Below are 22,623 nucleotides of genomic sequence, written 5' to 3'. Positions count from 1 at the left end.
TGTCCTTCAATACCACATCATCATCTAGCCCAGGGATAGATGTTTTTTTTGCTTTCCCTCTTGGATTCATCGATGTGCACTGGAACCCCCCGGATTGTGGTAGGACATATGATTCTGATTTGGTGCCGCCGAGCACCTGATTTAGTGCCGCCGAGCACTTGTTATTGCCTACCACATCTATGCTTTTTGCTTAACTTTAATAATTTTATTTATTTTCATTTTGAGGGATATCTTTTCCATTCACACGTCCGCAAAATGGGTCCGCATCCGTTCCACAATTTTGCGGAACGGGTGCAGACCCATTCATTTTCAATAGGGCCGGAATGTGCTGTCCGCATCTGCATTTGTGGATCCACATCCGCATTTGCGGATCCACATCTGCATTTGCGGATCCGCACTTCCGCATCTGTGCTTCCGTTTCCGCAAAAAAATAGAACATGTCCTTTTTTTGTCCGCAATTGCAGACAAGATTAGGCATTTTCTATTATAGTGCCGGCGATGTGCGGTCCACAAATTGCGGAATGCACATTGCCGGTGTCCGTGTTTTGCGGATTCGCAAAACATTTACGGACGTGTGAATGGACCCTCATAGTAACATTATTAAAGGTTACGTTTTATCTTCATGTATATTCTAATGAATTGCCTTCCTTGTACAATGTTATATTATACTTTCTATGTTAGAAAGTATATTATAGTGCATTTGTATTGTGCGGCAGTTGTGTGCGGTTCTGCTGCGATACAGCAGGTATATGGAGCGACAAGCGTTATTGGAACAAATAATTTCTACTGGTGTGATATACCAGTCGTCCCCCCAAAAAACAGATTGAAGCGGAGTGTTATATACCAATATACTTACTTTATAGTGCATTTGGGTATTGTATAGTGCATTTGCAAATGCGCGTACGCGAAAATTATATTGGCGATATAAAAAAAAATAATGGAGATCGCAAATTCGAATAATACATCTGGTATGTCACTGTCCATGTTGTGGGACTATTTGTGCACTTCTAGTAATTATTTCTTGGCTGCAAATATGAGCTGAAGGTTTTTCAGGTTCGCCTGCCATTAAAATGAATCGGACCCGCCGCGAACTTGCGGTTCGCGAACATTTGATCGCGTTCGCGAACCATCCCGGCAGATATAGCAAAGCAGCAGCAGAAAGGAAGCGAGACGGGAGATGGCATGTGCGCAAAGATTGAAGTGGGGAGAGTCTGGTGAGGGGGACAACAATTAGAAATGGGTTGCAGTAATTGAGACGGGAATGGATCTGGGCAGAAATGAGAGTTTAGTTGTTTAGTAACATTTATATACACTGCTCAAAAAAATAAAGGGAACACTTAAACAACACAATGTAACTCCAAGTCAATCACACTTCTGTGAAATCAAACTGTCCACTTAGGAAGCAACACTGAGTGAATCAATTTCACATGCTGTTGTGCAAATGGGATAGACAACAGGTGGAAATTATAGGCAATTAGCAAGACACCCCCAATAAAGGAGTGGTTCTGCAGGTGGTGACCACAGACCACTTCTCAGTTCCTATGCTTCCTGGCTGATGTTTTGGTCACTTTTGAATGCTGGCGGTGCTTTCACTCTAGTGGTAACATGAGACGGAGTCTACAACCCACACAAGTGACTCAGGTAGTGCAGCTTATCCAGGATGGCACATCAATGCGAGCTGTGGCAAGAAGGTTTGCTGTGTCTGTCAGCGTAGTGTCCAGAGCATGGAGGCGCTACCAGGAGACAGGCCAGTATCTCGCGATGCACGAGCTCGCGCATGCACAGTGCCGGTATAGTGTTCCTTCCCTGTGCTGGCATCAGCCCTCAGGGAAGGAACTGCGCATGCGCGAGCTCGCGCATCGCGAGATTACGGCAATCTAACTGTGACGAAAGGAGGAGATTCGGAGGACATAGGCGATGCTGGGCTCCTTCACAGGGGGACGTGGCTGGGCACCAGGAAGATTCGTACAGCCCCTTGGGCACCTTACAAGACTCATTAACATATCTCTAAAATAATTTTTTTAACAAAATAAAAGCACACAGCCCTATAGGACCGGTATATTGCGGACATGCTAGCGGCGATCTAACCGTGCATGTCCGCATCTCTATAACTGAAAATGAGGTGACAGAATCCCTTTAAAGATGACCTTTCACCACTCCTTAACAATTCTGGAGCATTTATTCTTATGTCTGTATGTTGTGCCATTCCTTTATTATTTCTACTATAAGTCATTCAGCACATTCAACTATGTAAAGAACAAAGTATTTCAGAAGAATATTTAATTAATTCAGATCTAGGATGTGTTATTTTTGTGTTCCCTTTATTTTTTTGAGCAGTGTATATATTCAGAGGAACATTAGTACGTATGATTAGGCGATCTTGGCCCCGTGTAAATGGGATTCATACAGTAATGCCAGGCAGCTCCTTCCTGTCTCCTCCCAGGTGCAGTTTACAGGTGTTCAGAGTCCAGATTTGCTTTTGCAGGGATTGACTTGGTGGCTCATGGCGAGGATCGTTGTCCTGGGTGTTCTGTGTGCAGTGACAGGTCTGTTATAGTGCACAGTATAGACCTCAGTCCTCATGAAGGATATGATAGAGGTTACGGCACTTGACGTCAGGACTTGAGGATCATGCACCTCAGGTTTAGAGGACAGGGTGATGATACATGCAGTAAGAGATTCTCATATCTGTTTTTCCTCCAGAATGCTTGGAAGTGACAACGTCCACCAAACAGTCTCTGGTGCTGGTGGGAGAAGACCTATTACTCCATTGTTATTTCACCTTCCTGGAACCTATCAGAGCTGAAGATGTCGCTGTAAAGTGGACGTTGAGGCACCTTGGTGTAGCGAGACCAGTGTACACGTTTGACGGATTTAATACCAATTCCCTGCGACCAGAAAGCTTCATGGATCGTCGACTCCTGGAGACTGGCAATGCCTCCTTATACCTGCCCAACCTGACGCTGGAGGATGAAGGCGAGTACACCTGTACTGTCCTAATATCTCCAGAGTTTGGAGAAGCTACTCTGGTCCTTAGACTTGCAGGTGAGCAATGGCATGGTGGTACTCTGCAAATCGAAAGTAGGTCTTTAACAATCCAAAAACGGGGAATCCATTAGTCATGTCATGCAAATAGGGAGAGGTAAATCATTGCCAATTTCTTCTTCCGTATCATGGTGGTACAACTTGAGAGGTGCATTTTCTATATTAGTGGGAGATTTTAGCTCTAATGCCTGCAGGATTGTAACTGCTGTTGTAGAATACAGTACAGGCTGTAATTTGGGATCACTGTATGTGCTGTTGTGTGCATTCCATTTCCCACAATGGCACTAGCTGCTTAATAGCTCTCCAGCTGCATCCCCCCAAATCTTTCCATATCATTTCTGCTCCCTTCAGAGTCACTATATATGCATGATATGCTCTGCAGAGATAAATATGCAGTTAAGGGCAACAGGTAGATGGGATGGATCAGGTAGCCTAAGAGCTAAGCAGATTTGTAGATGCAGCTCTGGATGTGACTAGAGTATTAGACATGGTGTAATTCAGAACTGGAGATTTAAAGAAGACCTTTCACCTCTCCCGACATGTCTGTTTTAATAGCTTCATGTATTCCCCATGTAATAACGATTCTGGAGCATATAATCTTATGTCTGTATGTTGTGCCATTCCTTTATTATTACAACTAGAAGCTACGAATGAATTGCTAGCAGTCTGCAGTAAGGGTACAGAGGGGTGGTAACCAGTTGGGGGTGTGTACCTGCACAGACTCACTCTATCCAATCAGTGCTGCCATTTTCAGAATGTGCAGGTACACACCCCCAACTGGTTACCTCCCCTCTGTACCCTTACTGAAGGCTAATAGCAATTCATTCATAACTTATAGTAGAAATATAATAAACCGACAGTAAAATGGTGGCTCACTCAAGGCGGAAATGTGGAACAGGTGCTGCTAGCCCAAATGTGAGGGACACCCACCCTCAAAAGGTAATGTAGATAAACTAGAATAATGGGCGAGCACACTGCATTTGTATCATCCAGTACATAAAATTTAATTAAATCAAATAGATGAACACGTGGTATAGTTAAAATCAGTCACACAATAAAATAAAATACAATAAAATACTAAAAACAATAGGCTTGGATAGATACACTTGAATAAATACCGCAGATAGATGGGGTGGTTTACACAATAGGTAAAGTCCAATTAATGGTATATGGAACAAGGTGACATAAGAAAGTCCATTAGAATAGATATCTCTAATTCTCCTAGACAGGAGATCTTAGTCACAAGTCTATTGCATAAACAGTGCACCAGAGATATGTACTGGTGTTGTAGCTCCAATATGAAGAGAGTGTCCTCTTACAGTCTCTGGCCGACTGCTTAGAATGAACTCCTTTATAAAACCTTAGGTGTTGATATTTGTGCACCAATTGGCTGTATAATGTTGCAAAGTCCCGTAGTCACTGTGGGTATAGCAACTTGTAAATACAGTGCTTCTTACCTCCCTCGTGGTGGACAGGTTGTTTCCAGCGTGAGTCGGGCGACGCGGGATATTGCCGGCGTCTGACTTCGTTCAGCTGCAGCTGACTTACCCGAAGTCTCACGAGATTTCTAAACGGGATTTCGTCCGGCACGACAGGGAGGGCACAGTGAGTCTCCGATATGTTCTTGGTTATTGGAATCCTTCAATTTCATTTACAGCATGGCCATGCTAGTGGAGGTGCTTTGATTACAGGTATGCGATCCAGCCCATACGCGTTTCGGGAACTCCCCTTCCCTTCATCAGTGGTGTCGCATCACCTGTGAGCCTCCACCTTTTATATCTTAGGTAGCACCAAAATATGGATCACTGGATTGTTTCTTCTCAAATGCAAAACATGTGATTTTTTATGCATGCAGTTGATAGACATCTCTTTGGGTACTTATGCGGTTTTTCACATCATTATATATATATTTTGTCCACACATAATAAATAGTATAAGTTGCATATAAAGATTGTTCAATCTAAAACGCCAACTGTTAGTCACTAGATCTCTTCTTCTAAAGGTCTGCCAGCGTTTTATATATATATGCGTTTTTTATGCATGCGGTTTTGATGCGTTTTTTTGCAACACATGCGGTTTTTAAGCTCTATTTGTTCCTTCAATCAATATGAACAGAAATGTGTGGACAAGATTTATACTATAGACTGCATATCAAAGTTATGCGATATTAAAGTAAAAGTGCATTTTGAAAATTAAAATATTCTATTAATAAATACTCTATTTATACATAGGCCTTTGTATTACATTCCAATTGTCTACACATAATAAATAGTATAAGTTGCATATGAAAATTGTTCAATTTAAAATGCCAACTGTGAGTCACTAGATATCTTCTTCCAAAAAGGTCTGCATTCGTTTTATATATATATATATGCGTTTTTTATGCATGCGGTTTTGATGCGTTTTTTTGCAACACATGCATTTTTTGGCTCTATTTGTTCCTTCAATCAATATGAATAGGAGTGTCTGGACAAAATTTATACTAAAGACTGCATATCAAAGTTATGCCATATTAGAGTAAAACTGCATTTGTATTTCAAAAATTAAAATGTTCTATTAATACGTTAAGCCTTTGTGTTAAAATGTTAAGATGAGACTTCATAAGATAAAAATATATAAATATATAGAATGATATTAGCGAATAGACTGGTTCATATAAATTCTTAAGGATCCGTGGTCGGAACACCCAACCATGAGGTAGCCTTCCAATATACTTCTTTATAGGCAGACCTTACACAGATCCCTGCCTATAAAGAAGTATATTGGAAGGCTACCTCATGGTTGGGTGTTCCGACCACGGATCCTTAAGAATTTATATGAACCAGTCTATTCGCTAATATCATTCTATATATTTATATATTTTTATCTTATGAAGTCTCATCTTAACATTTTAACACAAAGGCTTAATGTATTAATAGAACATTTTAATTTTTGAAATACAAATGCAGTTTTACTCTAATATCGCATAACTTTGATATGCAGTCTTTAGTATAAATTTTGTCCAGACACTCCTATTCATATTGATTGAAGGAACAAATAGAGCCAAAAAACGCATGTGTTGCAAAAAAACGCATCAAAACCGCATGCATAAAAAACGCATATATATATATAAAACGAATGCAGACCTTTTTGGAAGAAGATATCTAGTGACTCACAGTTGGCATTTTAAATTGAACAATTTTCATATGCAACTTATACTATTTATTATGTGTAGACAATTGGAATGTAATACAAAGGCCTATGTATAAATAGAGTATTTATTAATAGAATATTTTAATTTTCAAAATGCACTTTTACTTTAATATCGCATAACTTTGATATGCAGTCTATAGTATAAATCTTGTCCACACATTTCTGTTCATATTGATTGAAGGAACAAATAGAGCTAAAAACCGCATGTGTTGCAAAAAAACGCATCAAAACCGCATGCATAAAAAACGCATATATATATAAAACGCTGGCAGACCTTTAGAAGAAGAGATCTAGTGACTAACAGTTGGCGTTTTAGATTGAACAATCTTTATATGCAACTTATACTATTTATTATGTGTGGACAAAATATATATATAATGATGTGAAAAACCGCATAAGTACCCAAAGAGATGTCTATCAACTGCATGCATAAAAAATCACATGTTTTGCATTTGAGAAGAAACAATCCAGTGATCCATATTTTGGTGCTACCTAAGATATAAAAGGTGGAGGCTCACAGGTGATGCGACACCACTGATGAAGGGAAGGGGAGTTCCCGAAACGCGTATGGGCTGGATCGCATACCTGTAATCAAAGCACCTCCACTAGCATGGCCATGCTGTAAATGAAATTGAAGGATTCCAATAACCAAGAACATATCGGAGACTCACTGTGCCCTCCCTGTCGTGCCGGACGAAATCCCGTTTAGAAATCTCGTGAGACTTCGGGTAAGTCAGCTGCAGCTGAACGAAGTCAGACGCCGGCAATATCCCGCGTCGCCCGACTCACGCTGGAAACAACCTGTCCACCACGAGGGAGGTAAGAAGCACTGTATTTACAAGTTGCTATACCCACAGTGACTACGGGACTTTGCAACATTATACAGCCAATTGGTGCACAAATATCAACACCTAAGGTTTTATAAAGGAGTTCATTCTAAGCAGTCGGCCAGAGACTGTAAGAGGACACTCTCTTCATATTGGAGCTACAACACCAGTACATATCTCTGGTGCACTGTTTATGCAATAGACTTGTGACTAAGATCTCCTGTCTAGGAGAATTAGAGATATCTATTCTAATGGACTTTCTTATGTCACCTTGTTCCATATACCATTAATTGGACTTTACCTATTGTGTAAACCACCCCATCTATCTGCGGTATTTATTCAAGTGTATCTATCCAAGCCTATTGTTTTTAGTATTTTATTGTATTTTATTTTATTGTGTGACTGATTTTAACTATACCACGTGTTCATCTATTTGATTTAATTAAATTTTATGTACTGGATGATACAAATGCAGTGTGCTCGCCCATTATTCTAGTTTATTTATAGTAGAAATAATAAAGGAATGGCACAACATACAGACATAAAAATAAATGCTCCAGAATTGTTAAGGAGTGGTGAAAGGTCATCTTTAAAGGGATTCTGTCACCTCGTTTTCGGTTATAGAGATGTGGACATGCACAGTTAGATCGCCGCTAGCATGTCCGCAATATACCGGTCCTATAGGGCTGTGTGCTTTTATTTTGTTAAAAAAATTATTTTAGAGATATGTTAATGAGTCTTGTAAGGTGCCCAAGGGGCTGTACGAATCTTTCTGGTGCCCAGCCACGTCCCCCTGTAAGGAGCCCAGCACCGGCTATGTCCTCTGAATCTTCTCATTTCGTCACAGTTAGATTGCCGTAATCTCGCGATGCGCGAGCTCGCGCATGCGCAGTTCCTTCCCTGAGGGCTGATGCCAGCACAGGGAAGGAACACTATACCGGCACTGTGCATGCTCGAGCTCGTGCATCGCAAGATTACAGCAATCTAACTGTGTCGAAAAGAGGAGATTTGGAGGACATAGGCGGTGCTGGGCTCCTTCACAGGCGGGCGTAGCTGGGCACCAGGAAAGTTAGTAGAGCCCCTTGGGCTCCTTACAAAGCTCATTTACATATCTCAAAAATCTTTTTTTAAACAAAATAAAAGCACACGGCCCTATAGGACAGGTATATTGCGGACATGCTAGCGGCGATCTAACTGTGCATGTCCGCATCTCTATAACCGAAAACGAGGTGACAGAATCCCTTTAAAGGGGGTTTTGAGATTCTGATATTGATAACCTATCCAGATCAGATCAGTGGGGATCAATCACCCAGCACCCTCACCGATGATCTGCTGTTTGATGAGGCCGCGGCGCTCCAGTGAGTGTTGAGTCCTCCTCTCAACTTACAAAGCCCATTGCAGTCCATTGGGTAGCACCTGTGCTTGGTATTGAATCTCAGCCCCAGTCACTAGAATGGAACTGAGCTTCCCCTAGGTCACACGAGCGATGAATATGACGTCACTGGCCTAGGAAGAGGCTCCGGTGCCCATGGAGTGTTGTCCCCTCTTCAAACATCTGATCAGAGGGGTTGCCAGGAGTCAGACCCACACCGATCAGATATTGATGGCCTATCCTAAGGCTAGGTCATCAGTATAAAAATAGACAACCCCATTAAACTGTAAGGTGTAACCATAGACATTAGTATAACCTATTTTACTGGTATTGTACAGCACAGCCCTCCGTCACCCTGCTCCCACAGAACCCTCAAGTGACCACTGGGGAGATGAAGACATTTATTTGTAAGCTCAGTCATTTCTATCCACATGATCTTGATATGAAATGGATAATGAAGAAGGAGGAAAAAGAAATTGTCCTGACAAAGGACATCTGCACGGGTGTCCCTTTCCAGGGTGAGAATGGAACCTTCATGGCCGACAGTCAGGTGTCTATTGTGTTTACTGAGGGAGATGATGGGAGTGTGATCCTGTGTGAGGTCAGACACCAGTCACTGCCACAGCCGCTGAGGAGAGACACCACCATTCACTTCACAGGTAAGAGAGACATCACTTTATGGGGCTCATACAGCAATCAGTGCATAACAGGAAAGTGACAAAATGCATGGCCTCTTCATTAAAGGAGTCATGTAATGATTAATGAAAAAAATGAAAATCAGACATCATATAGCACATGATAATCTCCTTCTAACAAAGCTAGAACCAGGCCTGTACCTCACATGGACATAGAGATATTCCTATTCATTGCTTTGCTAGAGTTATATCAAGCTGACAGCTCATAGGGCATGTTCTATCTGTTGCAGCTGTTTCCCTATGACAGCTCCGGGGGGTACGTATCCTTACGCAGAGGGCATATTCTTTCTGTTGCAGCTTTCTCACTTCCTATAACTGTCACACTTGTAATAGTAGATGTGGCTGGTGACTGAGCATGTGCGTCCACCTCAGCAATGTTAGTATTGTGGAGAGAGAAGTAATGAAAAGAGCAAACAGCAGGTGGTGCTATACAGATACATTTTATTGAATACCTCAGTGGCTACACTACTACATTTTGTAATTATATTGAATTACAAAAGTATTTAGAGCCAGATACTGGTTTGAAAAATGTATAATGTTTTTTATGGGACAACCCCTTTAACATTCAGCGCCACTTCTCACCCAGGTGGTTACATCTTGGGTGCAGACTGTCTCCATTTCACGTTGGGACGTGTTTATCAAGTAACATGTAATAATCTGTTGTGGATTGTGATATAGCTTGCGATGAAAAGAGCCATTACTGGTAGCAAAACATTACTTTGAGCAAATGACAGAAACGGTAAAGGGGTTTTCTGGGTGTTTAATATTGATGACCTATCCTCCGGATAGTTAATCAATATCTGATCGGTAGGGGCCTGATGCCTGATGATCAGCTGTTTGAACAGTGAGTGAGCACCACTGCCTCCTTGGAGCTCACCATGCGCAGTATCTGTGTGCCATGCATCGTATTGCAACTCAGGCCTATTTACTTGGCCATGTGACTGATGAACGTGACATCTCTGGTCTCAGGAAGAGGGCACAACGCTCACAGAGCCCTGTGGTCTTTTCAAACAGCCGATCTGCGGGGGCCCCAGGAGTTGGTTCTCCACTGATCAGATATTGATGAACTATCCTGAGGATGAGTCATCAATAGTAAATACCCAAAAAACTCCTTTTATGTTCCCTAAGAAATCTGGAGGACAGTCATGTCTATGCGCTGATGAAAAGTAACTTGGTATTCTTTCTCCATTGGCAGTTGTACAGGGCCCTGGCAAGGTGGCGCTCATCATCTGTTCACTGGTGATGGGACTGGCGCTAATATTGGCATCTGTGCTTTTATACTGGAAATTTCTGGCATCAGGTAAGATTTTTCAGATTATACATGTTATGAGGACGTGGGGGCCATTTTTATCAAAACTGGTCCAAGAGAGAAGTGTAGGAGTTGTTCATGGAAGACTATAAGGCTTCAGCTTTCTAAAAATTGAGGTTTAGAATCGGATTGGTCGCTGCACTTGGGTAAGTGAGGGACACTGGATGGGTGATGTGACTGCTAGCACGTTTAGCATATTTGTGCAGGTGTCACTGAACAGTAGAACAATGCAACACAACTCCAGAGTCTGCTAAATCTTCCTGAAGGTCTTTTGAAGTCAAGCAGTCCTTTTTGGCAATCCTACGAGCAACTGTCTCTGAAATTCTTCTTGGTCTTCCAGACCTTCTCTTGACCTCCACTGTTCCTGTTTAACTTCCATTACTTAATTATATTTCAAGCTGAGGAAATGGCAACCTGAAAAAGCTTTGCTATCTTCTTATAGCCTTCTCCTGCTTTGTGGGCCTCATAGTGTTGGGCCGCTACTTAGAAAACCTATGGCTGCTGTTTTTTTGGGACAAGGTTAGAGGAGTCTGGGTATTTATAAAGCTTGGAAATTTGCATCACCTGGCCTTTCCTAATGATGATTGAGAACAAGCCTTAACCCTAACAGGCTATTTAAGTTGTGAGACCTCGATCAAAGTTATCTGAACGCTCAGATCTCCTTGGGTTCCCATACTTTTGCAAGGTACTCCTTTCCTTTTTTCATGATAAAATTGTATAAAGCCAACATAATACACTGATGTTGTTTAAAATGTTGAAAAGTGTGTTTTCAAACCTTTGCATGCCACTGTATGTGGTGCCAGGATTCTGCATCATTAGATGCAGCCCTGGCAACCAAATTGCCTTGAGGGAATGGAGCACCCTTCAAGGGGCTGGGGCAGACCCTGAAAAAGGAGTATATTAATGATCAAGAAAACTCCACTATTGCGCTCCTCACACCAGAACCCCACATCTCCAAAGACCCAAACTTCAGAAATTGGCAAGTATGACATATATCCAGTGCTGCTTATAATGCTGCCAAACTGTCAGAATCTCACAGAAATTTACAGCCATATGGCTACAGTCATATCAGCGCTTCTGTTTCCATTGTCTACTCCGTTATACAAGCAGAACAAGAAAAATAACAGAAGCCCTGGTTCCATCACATGGCAAACATGAATGCCACTGATGCCACCAGACTCCAATGGCTATAATGGATTCTGCTGGGATTCCCTCATGCAACCTTTCAATTTGACACACAAAATAGCACAGCATGCTGCATTATTTTGTCCCCATTTTTACTGAATCTGAGACAGATGCCCCTAATGAAGCCGCCATCACATGGCCTGTATGCCACTGATATCAGTCACTCTTTGTATAATGCTTCCACACTCATATAACTTCCAGAGACATTTACACCTGTGTGTGACTGATGTCAGCTGCTCCTACCATTGTTCTCACACGTTGATATACTGTAAGCTTCGGACTTAAAATGTGATAGGTCGTCTGTGGCCAGAGATTGTAGAAGATGTTTTGTATACAGTAATTGGTGACTGGTTTGCTTTCCTCCAGTGCCTCCACGGGTGTCAGCGCTTATTCTGCCAGAGCTGAACATGGCAGGTGAGAGGATGGTTGCCATATGTAACATCAATGGCTTCAGACCCAGAGCAGTGGACATTTGCTGGTACATTGAAAAGAGCAGTCAAGGGGCAGGAAGCGGTCATTATGAAGGTGAACGTCTGCTGCAGGCCACTGATATCACCAGCCTTGCCAAGCACCCAGTCATCAAACATGGCAGCGTGTTTAATGCTACCTCCCAGCTGTCATATACCCCCTCAGTCCAGGATGATGGGGCAACCCTAGTATGTGAGGTGCGGCACAAGGCACTGGGCGCTGTAACCAGACAGGAGAGCCAGATAAATGTAGCAGGTAGGTGTGTAGATGGTCACTGCTGTGCTGGTCATTATATAATATCTTCTTTCGTAAACAGTCACTGTACTTTCACACAGTTTAATTTTATTTAATAAAGAATTGTGTAACTGGCAAATTTCTAAATCAATTTAATATAATTCTATAATTTATATTAATATCTTATGTTAAAAATATGCCTGCATCCACTTGAAAAAAAGCTGTAAAGTCATGGCCACTAGGGTTCTCACTTCCTCCAAATTTGCAGTCCATTGCCTGTTGTCAGGCAAGATCCATCCTTAGTAATAGAGACAGCAAAGAGGAAGTGGGGGCATGTCAGAGCTAGCTGAGATCCTGAGCCTGATTCTACACAGCTTTTGAAGATTATAGGAGCCTCCTGTGTGTCTGTAAACTGTGATTTCCCCCTCCTTATCTGTTCTGTGAGCTCCAGAGCTGAAAACAAACATAGTAGGAAGTAAGAGAAAGGACGTCACAGCAGTACAGTGTTGGCAAATTTCACAGAAGGGATACGCCCCCTGCTTCTGAGTGACATGCATCTAGCTGTGCAGCTAAAACAGGAAATAATATGGCTAAAAAAGAAATTAGGAAAGCCCAAAAAAGACATATTCCTTAACAGTTTTGATTGTACAAAGAATTACAGCCATTATGCAAACTTTTTTTTTTTTTTAAATCAGGTACGCTTTTTAGGTTACATGCACATGTCGTCGCAATTCATGCGACTCTCCTTCTTCTTTGTGTGGTGCCAAATCAATTAGAAGTATAAGTATGTGCATGCCATACAGCTTTATAATGAGACCAGACACGCTAGTTGGTTTCATGAAAGCATCTTCTCATCTTCCTTGAGCATGGTAGAAGAGCAGGCGAGAGCGCCCCTTTTATTCACAGTACATTCCCTTAAATAGCAGACATGACATCACAAAAGGGGTGTTCCTTAAGAAGAGACTATTGGCTACTTAACCTGATAGGAGTGGTTTCACTGAGTCTATAGGTGTATTTGAAGACTGTAATGTAATCCCCTCTTTCCCCCTCCCTCATTGACCTTCTCATACATATGGTTTGCAGCCATCTAGTGGACAGAAATGTGTACTACATAATATTCTCATTATATATTCATAAAATCATAAATCCTTCTCTCACAAATCCCTCCTTTTGCGGGAAATAGACCAGAGGTGAACAGGCAAAAGTGAGGTACTCTCCCAACGCCCTAAACAGCGAAGAGCTGGACTTTCCTTATTGCTTCACCAGGTCCCCTCAACTCCCTTTCGGGTTTGCCTTCACCTTGTCCTATTTACCCCGCAACCATCAACAAGGTTTTATTTACTTAAGGATGGAATAATCTTTGTCTTTGACAGGGGCACAGCACATATACACAGTGTGGTCATGGATGTATTATACATTTTCCAAACCAATTTTCCTAAAATGTAGAACTATATGACAGCCTGTTAAAACCAAATTCTAATAACATTGTAGTCGTTGAACCAGTTCCCAAAACATTATTCTGGCCATGATATTAATTTCAGAATTTTTCCCGTCAGTTCATTTGATAAAGTTCATCAGTTTCTTCAGATCCTTGGTGATCCTTCCATTCAGGGCAGTGTTGTCCAGGATGTAGATGCAGCCGTTCGTGTAGACCCCTCCTTTTTCTGCTGTCAAGGACCAGTCGGTTCTGTAGAGTCATCACTGGAAAAGAGCTCAGTTGTTCCACCATTCTCTGCACAGCATCACAGATATAATTCACAAATCTCTGTTGATGACAATAGATATGTTAATCCAATCAAAAAAATTATTATTATTATTTTTATTTTTACTAATCATGGGAATTAATGACTCGAATCCTGCAACTATCTGACTTTTTGCTTTAAATTAATCAGAAACTCTTCTACAGACTCCTATGGCATCCATGTATCCATGTATAAACGTGAGTCAAAGGATGTAGGCAGTGACCTCCTTAGTCGTGACCGCACATTGTTTTCTGATTTGATCCCACTCAGGAGGTGAGAATAGAACAAATGGCATCAGTACCCGATCAGGACTTGATCAGGGTACATTGACCACTTCATTCCACCTGCATCCTGGGTCGGAGTTTCAAATCTCCACACAATCACCAGATATCTGCGTTTTGATAATTTTGGTTGATAAACCAACTGTCAGGGTAAACGTTAGAGTCACTACTTGTCATCTTCAGCTGAATTATGTAAGAACAATATCCTGGAGGGAAAACACCAAAGGGCTTTCCTGTATAAATCCTGTCTCTAAGGTCAGTTTGTCATTATATTTTAAATTTGGCCAAATATTTAATGTCAATTATAAGTAAGGATGTAGGAGCCACAGAAGCAACTAAACTTTGAGGTATCTCCCTTACCAACATTCTAAATTTGCCTAGGGGATCTTGGTCACTTACACATGCTCCTAACACATATATCCCCAAATCCTGTTGGATAGGATTTCAAATGGACAGGAACTGAGGATTACATTCATCATGTTTACAACTGTTTGGTGGGGGTTCCCTTCAGGATAGTCATTCTTTGCGACAAACCTTCACCTTTACTGACTCTAGAGGTAGTTTCCACTGGTTTATATTCCTAACACTTTAGACTAGTACTCCATTCTGTTAATCTCCAATATCCACAGTTGGTATGGTCATATTTAAATACAATTACCATAGACTGGGTCAGTCCCCGTCACACAGATGTACTTATCAGACCAAAACCAAGTGTCCTATCTGTCATCTGTCTTACAGTCCACTATACTGCAAAAGTCAACTTAGTTGTTCCTGACTCATCTTGATAATATAAAACCGTTGGAATTTGATTTGACTGTGATTTTCCCCTTTGCACAATATGGAACAAACAATAAGGCATGAAACAACATTATGGCTCTTATAGTCCTGACACTTGATTGCAATACGATCAGTTTCTCCTTGCAATTCGACAGCAGTGGCGGCGGTCATCAGGACTTGATGTAGATCTTCAAACCGTAGCTCTAGGACTTTCCACCCGTCTCTTGTTTCACCACTATCCAATCTCCTAATTGTGAAGAATGAATCGCTTCTATACAGTCTGGATTCTAGGAAACAACTAAAACTTGGAAATACACATTAGACAATAAACTTGTGCAACAGACAACATAATTTGGAAAACTACTATGCTGCATCTGGAACTATTGGGGAAATAGACACCTAATCCAGGAGCATTCCCAAAGAGTACTTCATGAGGACTTAGGCCTATCTTCCGGTTAGATGTATATCGGATGAAGAAAAACCCCAGGGATAGGTACTCTCACCTCAGTCAGTATCTTTTAGCTGTAGCCTTTGCTACAGGCCAAATCTCCGAATATCCTGGAAAGAGATCAATATAGACACAGACATATTCACACTGTTCCACCTTTGTTCCGAATGTAGTCAATCCGCAGTCTCTGAAATGGGTAAGATGACCTTGGCATATGCCTTCCTGGAACTCCCATAGTTCTCCCATCATTATTACAGCATTCACCCAGTGGCAGCATTGTTGAACCCCGGAGCCATCCACCACAGAACCCAATCACACCTTCTCTCTCTCGATTTGCCCATGTTCTAAATCCATCCTCTTTAGGTAGAGCGCCCTCTAAAGGAAGAGTTTATTACCAACTCTCCAGAGTCCTATTATCACTTCTACCTTTATCCTTTGATGTTTCCTTTCAGCCTCTGTAACCTGTATCTGAAAAAGGCAAACTTTTTGGAAGTCCACTGGCCATAAGCCATCCTTTATCACACAGATTTCCACTTAGGGTAGACTTCAGGTAATAATGTAGCCTCTACCTCCTCAGGCAGCATCAGGGCATCAAACATCTTTCATACACTCAGCATTCATTATTGATGGGCTTAGCCATGGATCCAACAAAATCTCTGCTTCACTAGATTAGACCATAATAATGAGTGATACCGAAGGCATACCTGGATGTTAGCAGTCTTACCCTCAGCCATCTTACCAACCTCAGCGAGTGTCTTCAGCTCTGTCTCCTGCACTACCATTGCTGGACGGAGTGGTTCTTTCTTGACAACATCAGATTAAGTAGGAACAGCATATCCTGTCCGAAATGATCCATCTTCCAGGAACCTGAAATGATCTACCAGAAACTCAAAAATGTGGTTATTAATTGGAGATATTAAATTTGAATTTTTAATATTTTATATTTTTATTTACTACTCCCAACCTCCCCCCTTCCAGATGCAGCAGAGTGATCGGATCTAATTTTGCACACCCTTAAGACGGTGATTAATTGGTGAGAGGATTAGGAATTGCATTACTATATGCTCCTACACATGTGATACTATCCTTAGCCATGAGAGATCATGGAACATGTTTGCTATGAAGCAATGTAATTAGATCCTAAGGACTGTATAGAATAACAGGGATCCAGTATTTGATTCAGGGTTGTTAATTTCCTATGGGTGTTTCATTTGAAGGGCTGAACATTTGTCTTCCTCCCACGGGCGAGGAAGTGGGCAAGTACATACAAAGTCTTCCTCCCCCCCTTGTGGGGAGGACTGATATGCAGCCACGCCCGCCTTAGGTCTTTGTTCGATTTAACTTTAACAATATGACAAAATAGGGACAAAATGAATTTCTCTCAAGCCTAGCCAACACTAGACCTTTCTAGATGATTCTCAAGATCATACACAAAGGCAGCACTTAGGATTTTCTCATGCATAGATAAGGTAATCTCAAAAATCCAAATCCACCCAACTTTTCTGGAGTCTAGTGAAAACTTTTTTTTTTTTTTTTTTTTTTTTTTTTCACACTCTCTGTCCTGAGGACAATGTGACTGACTGATGATCTAAACACTTCATCACAGACTCACTGATCTTCACTATGCATTAAATCCCCAGCTCTACATTGGACTCAATTTTCCAAATCTCATAAATAATATGAGAAAACTCTCCATATTTTAACTAATTTTCTATAAAGCAGCATAAGTAAGTCCTCTGAATTGGGAATTCTATTCATCATGGCCAGCATCTCACTAGGGGACCAAGGGCGATACACAGGCTCATCAGGGATGTCATTTGGACCTCTGAGAGGAGCAGCTCCAGGGTTTAGGTACCTGGGCGTACGATAGGATAGATTAGGTCGAGGTGGATTTGGCGTAGATGATATAACAGGGGATACTGGGTGCATCAGATTTCGCATATCCAAAAATGATGCTGGATACCCTATACTTTCCTGTGATAGATATCCACTCAAGTCTGAAGTCGGACTTAAAATGGGTGCATTCCTAGATTGAGTAGACTGGTCTGGAATATTTCTAGTAGGCATCATAGGGGCAATTACTGCAGGTACATTTTTAACTGATGGGACATACAATTGGGAAGGGTTATTGGCAGACATCACTGGATATAATCCAGTGTTGGGAATTGTGTCCTGTCTTTGAAATCCACAGACAACACATATGCTATTTGTCTCAGCATTCCTGTGATTGCACACACACATCCATCCCCCATAAGGAGGCGGTTGCTGCTCTATGGTAAGAGTTTTAGGGGGTTGGGAAAACCTAGAGGGAGCAGAAGGCACAGTGGGTGGTGCTGATAAGCACATTCCAGCACCTGGTGTAGAGGAGGAACTAACACAAGAAGCAATAGCATTGTTTGTTGGACCACAAGACCCAGGATTACTTACAACAGAGGTGGCGGGGGAAGGGATGCCGCATGGCAAACTGTTCTGTTCTTTGTTACTTACCACACCCAAATCCTCCATCTTACTATACCAATATTGACCATTCTTCTCAATTTCTTTCAATTTTCCATCAGTCACATCTGCAGACAACTTCCACCATAACTCTGCTTGCACCAGCCTATTATTATCTCTCAGCCACCCTTTCTTTTCTTGTAATATATTTTTCCATAAGCTTTCATTTAATCTTCCAGTTTCATGCATGCCAATTGCCTGCATGAACGATTTTAACTTAGTTACTGAAACTTTTCCTTCTCTTTCTCTCATCAACTGAGCCGCTGTTAACCTTTTTTCACTCTGTCCTGCTACATTCGAATTTCCCATTATTGTAGTTGCACAAAGCTCTAACAATTGCTACTTATCAAACCCGCAAACTTAAGCGTAGTTGCACAAAGCTCAAACGGAATCCAATTACTATAAGTAATCGCCACCGAACCCACAAACTTAAGCGCAGTTGCACACAGCTCAAATGAAATAATAGTATTGACCCCACAATCTCTCAAAGTGAAGACCCCTCGTCAATTCACCGGGATACAAAATCTTAATAACTTCCAATTGCCTATGAGACAATTGGTATTAATCCTTTTCCCAAGGTTCTCGTCAGAACCTTGACTGGGAATTAAATCTACGTCACAGGATATCCGGCTCAGCTGTGTAACAACTTCAGTTTAGTTTCAGCATGTTCCACCACACAAAGAAGGAATATTTCAACAGGTTCTTTTTAACGGACAGATCAGCTATAATTTGAACCCTTATATCGCGATAACACCAATTCAACTCTTGAGAAAACACTTGGGCAAAAGACTCAGAGGAGGTTGTAAGAATAAAAGCTTCTTACCTTACTGCAGTTTATGCCTCGTCTGATGGTTTTACGCAAGTCCTCTCCTGGCGTTTGAATCGGAAGTTTTGCAAGCTGTCTGCCCCACGCTCGGCGCCATTTTGTCGTCGCAATTCATGCGACTCTCCTTCTTCTTTGTGTGGTGCCAAATCAATTAGAAGTATAAGTATGTGCATGCCATACAGCTTTATAATGAGACCAGACACGCTAGTTGGTTTCATGAAAGCATCTTCTCATCTTCCTTGAGCATGGTAGAAGAGCAGGCGAGAGCGCCCCTTTTATTCACAGTACATTCCCTTAAATAGCAGACATGACATCACAAAAGGGGTGTTCCTTAAGAAGAGACTATTGGCTACTTAACCTGATAGGAGTGGTTTCACTGAGTCTATAGGTGTATTTGAAGACTGTAATGTAATCCCCTCTTTCCCCCTCCCTCATTGACCTTCTCATACATATGGTTTGCAGCCATCTAGTGGACAGAAATGTGTACTACATAATATTCTCATTATATATTCATAAAATCATAAATCCTTCTCTCACACACACGACCGTGGTGTGTTTTGCGGTCTGCAAAACACGGATGGCGTCTGTGCGCGTTCCGAAATTTGCGGAACGGCACGGACAGCCTATAATATAACTGCCTATTCTTGTTCGCAAAGCACGGACAAGAATAAGACATATTTTTTTTGCGGTGCCATGGAACGGAGTAACGGATGCATCTTTTGCGGCCCCATTGAAATGAATGGGTCTGCATCCGAGCCGCCAAAACTGCGGCTCAGTTGCGGACCAAAACAACGGCCGTGTGCATGAGGCCTTAATCTGTCATGTTCTGCCAGTGTGGCCTCCTCTATATACAGCTTCATCACTGGATATAAATTTATCCCTGTTTTCAAGATCCCTGCTTCCTGAAAGTATATGAAAACATTCCTTGTTTACATCCAGAGAACGAAAATACATGATGACCTAGTCCTCCTTACTCAGCTGAGGGTTTATAACAATTGTGTTTAGTACTCTAGACAGTCCTTTTGTGATCCTGATGCCTTTTGATTTCAGTGATACATTGTAGCAAGCCCTTATTAGTGAAATGTATTTTTTTCAAGGCCACAACTGCCCCTGACCTTCTCACACTGGCTTGTAACAATGTACAGTATCAGTATACCTGATCCTGTTAGCATTACAACAGAATTGACTCCAAGCTAATCTGATACCTACATTCATACACTGTAACAAATCTGCAGCTGTGAGAAGTATTACGTCAGGATATGTTTTTTCAGCCTCTGACTGTAAACAATAAATGTTCCCATGTATTGACAACAAGCAGAACTTGTGAGAATGGTGAAGAACTTTTTAATTAATCACCTTTTTTCCCCCCAGCGCGCCCGAAGAAAAGTTACATAACCAGCTGGCCGCAGGATCCTCAGAGAGGGGACAAACTGACCCTCAGCTGTATTGTGGAACGTTTCTATCCAAAGCCAATAGCAGTAACGTGGTTGAGGAACGGCCAAGTGCAGAGCGGTGTCACACAGTTCGGCCCATTCCCCTGTGAAAATGAGTATTACAGCATATGGAGCCAGACAGAACTGACCCTGACTGAGGAGGAGGACGGGTTGATGTATACCTGTCAGATCAGTCACCTCAGCCTGCGGCGCATTGAGGAGCTGTCCTACGAAATCAATGCACAAGGTATCATAATGCTACAACATTCCTGTAATCTAGAGCCAGTAGGAAGGGTGAGGGATTATCAGATGGTCATAGTAAAGTCTAGAAAACCATTAGGATCATTTGTTCCATCTGCTCAGTGTTCTCCTTCTGATCTTATGAAACTCCCCTCCAAGAGCTGGAATATTAGATTACTGACTGCCAGATTAAAGGAATGCCACTGTCATAATCATTCTCTATGTGTGTTGTTTGTTAAATTTTAACCTGATTCGTCCACTAATAAATATCCTTGTGTTTGTCCTCCCAAGGAACACCACCCGAGGTACAGTTTATCACCGCTGAACCTGTGACACCTGTTATTGGACAAGAAATGGTCCTCAGCTGCAGCATTAGTAACTTCTTTCCCAGGGATATAACAGTGGACTGGTCTAAAGATGGTGTCCGACTAGACACAGACGTCTGTCATTCTCTGCATATTACGACCACCAATGGCGTCCACTCAATGTGGAGCTTCTTGAAGTATACACCTGCAGCTGAGGATGATAGGAGTGTCTTCACATGTTCAGTGCAACATGCAGCCCTGAAGAACCACGAGGAACGGACTTACACCCTGAACATCCCAACAGAGAATAAATTTATGTAGATACATCATTTTTCTTTTCATTTTAGGCAACCTTTGGACCCTTGTAATAATACAATTTTGTATTCTTATTAAGGCCTCCTGCACACGACCGTTGTGTGCACCCGTGGCCGTTGTGCCGTTTTCCGTTTTTTTTCGCGGACCCATTGACTTTCAATGGGTCAGTGGAAAAATCGGAAAATGCACCGTTTTGCAGCCGCATCCGTGATCCGTGTTTCCTGGCCGTGAAAAAAATAGGACCTGTCCTATTTTTTTCACGGCCAACGGTTCACGGACCCATTCAAGTCAATGGGTCCGTGAAAGAACACGGATGCACACAAGATTGGCATCCGTGTCCGTGATCCGTGGCCGTAGGTTAGTTTTTATACAGACGGATCCGAAGATCCGTCTGCATAAAAGCTTTTTCAAAGCTGAGTTTTCACTTCGTGAAAACTCAGAACCGACAGTATATTCTAACACAGAAGCGTTCCCATGGTGATGGGGACGCTTCTAGTTAGAATACACTACAAACTGTGTACAAGACTGCCCCCTGCTGCCTGGCAGCACCCGATCTCTTACAGGGGGCCGTGATCAGCACAATTAACCCCTTCAGGTGCGGCACCTGAAGGGGTTAATTGTGCTGATCACGGCCCCCTGTAAGAGATCAGGGCTGCCATGCAGCAGGGGGCAGACCCCCCCCCCCCTCCCCAGTTTGAATATCATTGGTGGCCAGTGCGGCCCCCCCCCCTCTATTGTAATAATTCGTTGGTGGCCAGTGCGGCCCCCCCCTCCCTCCCTCTATTGTAATAATTCGTTGGTGGCACAGTGTGCGCCCCCCATTGGCCCCCCCTCCCTCTATAGCATTAACAACATTGGTGGCCAGTGTGCGGCCTCCCATCTCCCCCCCCCCCCCCATCATTGGTGGCAGCGGAGTTCCGATCGGAGTCCCAGTTTAATCGCTGGGGCTCCGATCGGTAACCATGGCAACCAGGACGCTACTACAGTCCTGGTTGCCATGGTTACTTAGCAATAGTACAATAGTAGAAGATTCATACTTACCTGCTGCTGCGATGTTCGTGTCCGGCCGGGAGCTCCACCTACTGTAAGTGACAGGTCTGTGCGGCGCATTGCTAAATGAACCGTCACTTACCAGTAGGAGGAGCTCCCGGCCGGACACGAACATTGCAGCTCCCAGGTAAGTATGAATCTTTTACTATTGTACTATTGCTAGTAACCCGCTGCCACCAATGATCGGGAAGGGGGGGGAGATGGGAGGCCGCACACGCACACTGGCCACCAATGTTGTTAATGCTATAGAGGGAGGGGGGGCCAATGGGGGGCGCACACTGTGCCACCAACGATTTATTACAATAGAGGGAGGAAGGGGGGGGCGCACACTGTGCCACCAACAAATTATTACAATAGAGGGAGGAAGGGGGGGGGCACACTGT

General features: G+C 42.5%; 1 protein-coding gene across 1 annotated transcript; it reads left to right on the top strand.

Annotated features, from left to right (window-relative positions):
• The first annotated feature begins 2,473 nt into the window (after positions 1-2,473).
• LOC121003865 (CD276 antigen-like) lies at positions 2,474-21,231 on the top strand. The gene is made up of 7 exons (XM_040435796.1): positions 2,474-2,546; positions 2,704-3,045; positions 8,775-9,095; positions 10,327-10,431; positions 11,992-12,348; positions 20,269-20,577; positions 20,862-21,231. The coding sequence occupies exons 1-7, from the start codon at positions 2,504-2,506 to the stop codon at positions 21,194-21,196; spliced, it is 1,812 nt and encodes a 603-aa protein (XP_040291730.1). The 5' UTR covers positions 2,474-2,503; the 3' UTR covers positions 21,197-21,231.
• Positions 21,232-22,623: the final 1,392 nt, after the last annotated feature.

This window comes from Bufo bufo, chromosome 6, assembly GCF_905171765.1.
Source record: "Bufo bufo chromosome 6, aBufBuf1.1, whole genome shotgun sequence".
NCBI classification, from domain to species: domain Eukaryota; kingdom Metazoa; phylum Chordata; class Amphibia; order Anura; family Bufonidae; genus Bufo; species Bufo bufo.
Note: the sequence above shows the minus strand (reverse complement) of the source record. Positions and strands in the feature narration are given on the sequence as shown.

What these genes read in the sequence shown, in the direction of transcription:
- LOC121003865 (XM_040435796.1), top strand. Translation starts at nt 2,504, where the DNA reads ATGGCGAGGATCGTTGTCCTGGGTGTTCTGTGTGCAGTGACAG. An exon ending in TCTGGTCCTTAGACTTGCAG is followed by an intron (nt 3,046 to 8,774) that starts GTGAGCAATGGC and finishes GGTATTGTACAG; the next exon opens with CACAGCCCTCCGTCACCCTG. An exon ending in CACCACCATTCACTTCACAG is followed by an intron (nt 9,096 to 10,326) that starts GTAAGAGAGACA and finishes CTCCATTGGCAG; the next exon opens with TTGTACAGGGCCCTGGCAAG.